This window comes from Marmota flaviventris, chromosome 12 (assembly GCF_047511675.1).
Source record: "Marmota flaviventris isolate mMarFla1 chromosome 12, mMarFla1.hap1, whole genome shotgun sequence".
Lineage (NCBI taxonomy): Eukaryota > Metazoa > Chordata > Mammalia > Rodentia > Sciuridae > Marmota > Marmota flaviventris.
The window spans coordinates 33,010,881-33,018,312 of record NC_092509.1 but is presented as its reverse complement, the minus strand read 5'-3'; the positions used below and the strand labels follow the sequence as shown (position 1 = coordinate 33,018,312).

The 7,432-nt window shown below is 45.4% G+C and overlaps 1 protein-coding gene across 1 annotated transcript; it reads right to left on the bottom strand.

Moving 5' to 3' along the window:
- Positions 1-333: 333 nt before the first annotated feature.
- Skida1 (SKI/DACH domain containing 1) lies at positions 334-3,212 on the bottom strand. Its single transcript, XM_027928476.2, has one exon. It carries the CDS (start codon positions 3,210-3,212, stop codon positions 489-491), a length of 2,724 nt encoding a protein of 907 aa, XP_027784277.1. The 3' UTR covers positions 334-488.
- Positions 3,213-7,432: the final 4,220 nt, after the last annotated feature.

Below are 7,432 nucleotides of genomic sequence, written 5' to 3'. Positions count from 1 at the left end.
TTGGGCTCACAGAAACTTCTTGCTACCTCACTGTGTAACCATGTAACCTAACAAACTTTCACTGAATTAACAGTTACACTTTCAGATCTGAAATCTAGTGCATAAACTTAATGGCTCATTGTAATATTTATTATTCAACCTTTTGACATTTATTTGTAGCAGTTGAATTGAGGTACCGGTGCATTATTAGTATTGAAACAGTAAAGTGTTCCAGCTCTACCATAATAACTGAGTTTTACTTGAGTCTTTAGCCTGAAGTAGTCTGTGGTATGTAAACCAACCCTTCTCCCACCCCACCCCCACCCTACTTAAAAAAAAAAAAAAAACCCGCAATGGAAAAAAAGTAATCCGATTTCTGTCTTCAAAATGCGATAAACCAGGACTCCAAAGGGGATGTAACACCATTAATGGACTTGTACAAACCATCCTGTGCAGTTTACAACAAAAGGAAGGTAATATGGTTCAAGAAAATATCTTCCAAAACATTTTTATGAATTAAATTTCCTGAATTTGTGACTAGGTGGAAGAGGTATTGCAGAACCGCCCAGCTGCCATTTCCATATAGGATGGGCCTTGTGAGGAGGTTGGGAATCCTTAGTGGTGTTTAAAGAATACGCTGGCCACAAATCCCCATCTTTCCCAATAATGAGTGATGGTGGACAAGGAAAATTTGCCATGAAATTAAACGGCCTTTTCACTGCTGATGCTACATTGCTGGCTACCTTTTTGCGTCTGTTTATAACTGTAAAGTCATCCAGTGTTCCTTCATGTGTCTCAGTTTTACCTGTAGGACGAGGGCTTCTAGCTGATTTCAAATTTGGTTTGACTGGAGGTGTCTGAAGGACAGGTCGTTTTCCCAGTACTAGTGTTCGGTAATTTTTTCTCACCCTGGCACCAAATTTATATTCCCCATCCTCAGGTTTTGGAGAACCTAAAGTGCATGAAAGGCCCTGACTCTGAGCCAGTGGATTTAAGGAAGGAGTTTCTTTCTCAGGGCATGCAAAACCTTCCTTGGCTGTGGTTAACAAGGCGTCCTCCTCTTTATTTTCAGTCACACTGTAAAACTCACCCTTTGTATCATTGCACTCGCACTTTAGCTTATTTGTAACAAGATCAGGTTCATATTCTTCATTAGCACTACTGTCTTCTACTTTGATTTTAATATTGTGCAGAAATGACAATGTCTTGTCGCCTGTGTCAGTGCACAGATTCTCCACTTTAGTTGCTGCTAGTGCTGCTGCATCCACTTCAGGATCAGTTTGTGAAGAGGGCAAATCCGTAGCAAATTCAGGACAATGAGGGATTTTGGAATCTTTTTCTGAATTTGCTGCTGCTCCTGAAGAATCATTATTTAAGAACCTAGCAGCTATTGTGTTGTTATCTGCACAGTGTGTAGTAGGAGTAGCTTGTAGGCATTTCCTAGCCTCTCCGAGTATTCTTTGTTGTGGAAATGCATTGTTTGTCTTTGGGCTAGGTGAAGAGGCCCCCTCTGCCAGGCAGTTAATTGTCAGGTCAGTTCTCTTTACAGTACTGGAAATTTCAGAGTGTGGGAATGTAATCTCAGATACCCTATCGTTCCTTATCTCTGGGAAACAACTCCCCAGGCTGGCCGGGCAGTACACTGGAGACGCTTTGGGGGCCCAACTCTGCAGATTCCACTCCTCTGGCGACTCCGCTTTGACACTACTCTTGAGGTCGGGAAGTCTGCCGGCATCCTCGAAAGCAGCGGGTTTGGTTGCAGCGGCAGCGGAGGCCAGATGGTACAAGAAGTTGGCCTGCGCCTGCACGCTGGGAGGCTTGCAGAAACTGGTGCGCCTGAAACGGATGCTCTGCACTGACACTTGGCTGGAGCCGGAGCTGGAGTCTGACTCCGTGGACGAGTCCTCCTCCTCCGAGCTGACTTCACTGGAATCCGAGGCCCCACTGCCCCCCTCTTCCTCCTCCTCCTCCTCCTCCTCCTCCTCTCCTTCCTCCTCCTCTTCCTCCGAGGACACAGAGTTGCTGGAACTGGACAAACTGGAGCCAAAATCCGAGTCGTTGGCTGCATGGTCCGAATAGGAACTGGACTCGGAGTCGCTGCTACAGCTCTCGGGAAAGCTGCCTAGATGGGGCTGCGGCCGGTGGTGGTGAGGGGGGTGGTGATTCGGCTGCGGCTGCTGGGCCCGGTGGTGGTGGTGGTGGTGATGGTGGTGGTGGTGGTGGTGGTGGTGGTGGGGAGGCGGGCAGAAGCTGTTGACCAGATGAAACCTCTCCAGGCAAGTGGCACCGGCAGCCGCGGCAGCCGCCGCCGCGGCCGCCGCCGCCGCCGCCGCCGCCTTGGCTTTGTAGGATCTGGGCAGCAGCAGCAAGCGCCGAGCGCCAGCGTGGGGCGCGAGCAGGCAGTCCTTGGAGCCCCCGCGCTTGCGCTTGCACCGGTAGGTCAGGTTCACCGGGCCTCCGGCTCCCGCCGCCGCCTTGGGCTGGGGCCCAGCAGCCGACGCCTGGTAGTAGGCGGCGGCGGCGGCGGCGGCAGCGGCGGCGGCGGCGGCGGCAGCGGCGGCGGCCGGATGCTTGCTGCACAGAAGGCTCCGAAAATAAGCAGGGTCCGAGTGAAAGGCGACGTAGTTTCCCTGGAGCGGGGCAGTTTCATAGTTTAGAGGGGGTTTGCAAGGCGAGCGTACGATTTCCGGGTAGTGCGAGCCCGGGTATTTGCTAAAAATCTGAGGTAGATGGGCGGCGGGGCGCGCGGCGGCGGCGCCGGGGCGCTGGGACTGCGCGCTGATTGGCAGGGGCCGCGCGGCTCCGCTCAGGCCCCGCCAAAGTTGGTGCTTGTCCTTCCAAAACCCCGGGCGGGGGCTGGCGGCGGCGGCGCGCTCTGGCGGCGGCGCCTTTGTGACCAGGGCCCGGCCGGCCCTCCTGCGCTTGGTCTTGAGGACACGCTCGGTTTTGCAGGAGGTGTAGAGAGCTTCCACGTCTTCCCGGGAGATGAGCGTGCATTTGGCGGCATGGAAGGCGATGCTGTTGATTGCCTTGAGTTTCCTCAACTCTTCCAGATCGCAGTGGTGCTTTTTCACTTTTAGATGATCCATGCGCTTGTGCACGGTCGTCCTCGGGATGTTTTTCAGCAGATCTGTGAAGACTTGGGAGAGGGCAAACATTTGCTTTCCTTTAATGATGAGGTAGCCGAGCCTCACGCCATCCACCTCTTCAAAACCTGACTTCAGGTCTCCCATCTCGGGCACTAAATGATCCCCACCATTTGCAGTAAATATATACGTGACGCATACATACACATGTATGTATGTTAATCCTCCGCCAGATGCTGCGTGTGTCTCAAGGCATCCTGCTAATAAAATAACAAAGACTGTTATTCCCGGCGAAGGGAGTGCCAAACTGTAGGCAAAATTATTGGGGGTAAAAACCCCATGAAATTACACTGACTTGATTCTTGCTTTTTTTTTTCTTTTTCGTTTTTTTTTTTTAAAAAGAGGGAAAAAACCATCCGGTTCCTGATCTGCCAGTGTGTTGCTCTGAGTCCTCGATGCAGATCAGTACCTGGGCCCCTCTATTCCTTCTCCATTGGAGCACTATGATAATGGAATGTGAAGGGAGAAAGAGAAAAGAAATGCAGCTGCTATTCCCGCCGCTGCTTTAGCTACAAATAAAATGACAGAGTGAAGTGAGCTCGTCCGGAGACACCTTCATCAATTAATTCCCCTAAAGCCAACGCTGATTGGACACTCCTGACAGGTGATGCAATAAAAATTGATATTCCACCCCTTCCCCCCAAAATCTCCTACTAATTAGCATACCCTTATACTGCCACCTCCCCTCCCAAAGTAAATAATACAGTCGGTATATAAATCTTTCCATTAAACTATCGGAGCTCAGAAACAGCCTGACTCACAGACTTCATCAGAAGCAGTGTGTGTAGGCTTAAAAAAAAAAGTATATTCCCCTTTAAAGAAATATTGCCTATTTTTGCTTTATTTGCATTTTGCCGATACAGCTATTATCGTTTCAAAGAAAAGCATTTTTTAAACATTATCAAGTCCAAATAGATATACCCCACCCCCTTTTCCTTTGGAAAATGGAGCTTAAGCGAAAATGTGCAGAATAGCCTGGTATTTCCCTTATGGGAGTGGGAAAGGAGACAGGCTCCGAGCTCCAAAGTTAAACCGCGCGGTGACCCCCCCCCCCCGCCCCCAGTACAGACTTACGTTTGGAATTTCTCTCGATTTTCCTTATCCCCCCCCCCCCCCGAAATGCCTTTTTACAACCAGAAACAAAGTTATTTGACCAAGGAAACAGTTCAAGGCTCCAGCTCCGAAACAGTGTAACAATTCAACTGGATTTCGGTTTTCTGCTGGGGGGTGGGGTGGGGAGGAGGTAGTTTCACGTCAGACCCATAACAAAGCATAGATAAGCCAGAAATGTGTACACTTTTCACAATTAACCAGGCTGGATTGTAGGCGGGATGTCCAAGAGTCCCCAACACAGCCTTTGCCACGGTCCTGTTCACGACAGATCAGAATTCCAGGGAACAGATTACTTCCTTCTGCAGCAAAGAAAATGTAAAACGCCCAAGGTGCTTCCAGAGGTTTTACATAACAACAATGAAAAGAAAGTGCTGATGTAAGTTGCAGGCTATTTCATTGGTCTGTGATGCTTTTGGTTGGTAGTTTAGGTGAATCTTCCACAACTCCCATTTTTTCCATGAAAGCCAAGCATCTGCTTCAACAAAATCACTTTGGATGAATATCAATATGGTTTAACCTCTTCTTAGTCAAATTAAGGCATAGTTTGCTGTCGTTTTCAAAGATGTCCAAAATATTGCCAAAAAGAGAGCAAGGTTCTTTCCACTTTTATTACCAGGATCCCAAGGCGGTTTGTTGGCTGCTTTGCAAAATTCGGTAAAATCTTCTTAACTGTTCGATGTTTGCAACTACAGCATAAATGCAACCCAGGCATTTATGTTTCCTTCTTCCTCCAAAAATAGACACATCCGTGTGGTTAAAGAATAAACGGATATTTCTGAGCCTGCAAGAAAAAAAAATTGCACAATAATTTCTTTCTTCACATTCAAAAGTTCCAGGTTCCCTGCTCTGGTCTGGCTAACAGGAGTAGGTATGGCAAACAAACAACCAACCAAACAAACACAAAAACCAAATCAGGAATCAGACACAAAAAGGTAGTTTGCTTGACAAGATGAAATCTCAGCCATAGTTCCCCACCCCCACCCTTCATCTTCCTTGTAATTTCCTAGGAATTTTGAAGAGAATTGGGAATTTCAAGAAGTACATCCGGAAATTAAGGAAGTCTATTTAAGAGAGTCTGTAACTCAGGAGGCTGGGATTTGAGAAGTCAGCCCTGGACTACTGTTGCACTCAGCACAGATGTAATCGCCGCTCTTCAACTTAATCAATGTGTGTACAAACCACGATGTCTAGTTCTTGCCTTTGAAATCTAAGGCTAGCATTTCCATCCAAGAAATCAGAGCTACAGCAAATTACATTTTTGTCCCTTGAATGAGGGAAGGATCATTGAATGGATCTCGTGATATTTCAGGCTTTAAACGTAACCGAGAGGCAGCAATGAACAATGCCTCGTCACAGCTAATACCATCCACCGAGTTGGCTTTCTTTTGCATCTGGATCTATCACACCGCGTTTTTCTCTTTCACTTTCACAGGAGGCAAAATGCACAAGGTTTAAACAGAAAGCGAAGTTTCCAGGAATATCATATGCTGGTGTTTGTTTTTTAAAATAGAATGACCAGAGTCTATTGCCAGGGACAATCATGTCGTTTTAAAATTCCTCCTGATGCACTTATATACTGCCAGCCCTCTCCCTCCCACCCACCCCCGCCCATTCTCCCCCTCCCCCAGCTTTAAGATTTAGACCAGAGTCAAACAGCTAAGAAATAGTAAACTCAAAAAGGCCTTTGAGAAGACATTACAAAAGGTTGGCTAGAGCGTCATTTTTTTAGGGGGAGGGCAGGTAGTTTTAGTTGTTCTTGATTCTTGTTTAGATTCACACACACACACACACACACAGGCACACACACACACACACACTCACACACTCCTATTGCTCCTGCACATAGTAACGTGGTGATTTAGTAACCATTTCAAATTTACCTTCTTCTTTCCCTTCCTCTCTTTTCACCTTTAAATTACTGGCAATATATGTGGCTTTCAAAACTAGTAGAATATTAAATATTTTCTTAAACTGTAGGTATTAATTTGTTGTGGCAATTAGAGAAAAATAAAGACTAAGCAATTTGGAAAATGTGTCTATATATACTATTTATGCAGTGTCTCTGTATGTGCACTCAGACACTTTTACACTTATACATTTTTAATACTCCTATTACACATCTTTTTTTCTTGTCTAATACATTCTTTTGTTCCTTTAACTTCCCATCATTTGTGTGTGTGTGTGTGTTTGTGTGTGTGTGTGTGTGTGTGAAGGTTCTAGCACTGGTGCTCCTGCATGTGTGTACACACACACACACACAGGAGAATGTGACAGACAGCTTTCTTGTGGCCATCAGCACACGTTGCATATCCGGGGTCTTCTCCAGGCACATTGGGGGTCGATCCCGATAAAAAGATCTAGCAGAGGTCCCTGAGCGCTCACACATGAAAGGCAGGGGACTTTAAGATGGATTTGCATGCACACCGGGGATTTCGATCAATAGCTACCAACATTTATGGCTTAGATTATTAATGCGAAAGCTGGCCAAAAGAATGGGGATGAAAAATTAAAGGTGTCTGTTATCAATTATGCTTAAAGTTATGCAATAATTTACTTACTTTGCCTGGGTGTGCAGATCCAGATGTATAAAGTACTATTCTTCAAAAGCCAGGGGGTTTCTTTGATAAATTTGTTGACCATGTCAGCTCTACAATCAAAGATGAACCCAATTCAGATGATGGACTGTATTCAAATTCTTTTTAAAGAAAGAATATATCAACTTCTAAGTTTCTATAATGCATGTGTATATGTGGATGAATATGCTCAAATTAACATTTATGTGTGTGTGTGTGTGTGTGTGTGTATCTCCATCTCTGTAAGTCCAGGAAATTATTGTGAATTTAGGCATATATGTGATATGCCCAAATTAGCATTTATGTATATATATCCATCTCTGTAAATCCAGGGAATTGTTGTGAATTTAGGCATGTATGTGATATGCATTGAGTTTGTTAATATGATCCTTTACTCAGTAAGGAATTCATAATCTACATGTTATTCTAAAAAGTATTTTAGTTTTAAAACAAAGCTGCTTACTCAAGGAAAACCCTCTGTAGCAAATACAGATTGAAATATATTCTTAATGTCCACTTACTTCTGCATTTATTGTAAAAAATCAGCACTTTCAGTTTTTAAAGTGATGGACTATGAAGATCTGAACATATTTGTCTTTACTTATCCCATATGAATGTGCT

Excerpts from the sequence above, each read along its gene's own strand:
- Skida1 (XM_027928476.2), bottom strand. The coding sequence starts at position 3,212 with ATGGGAGACCTGAAGTCAGGTTTTGAAGAGGTGGATGGCGTGAGGCTC.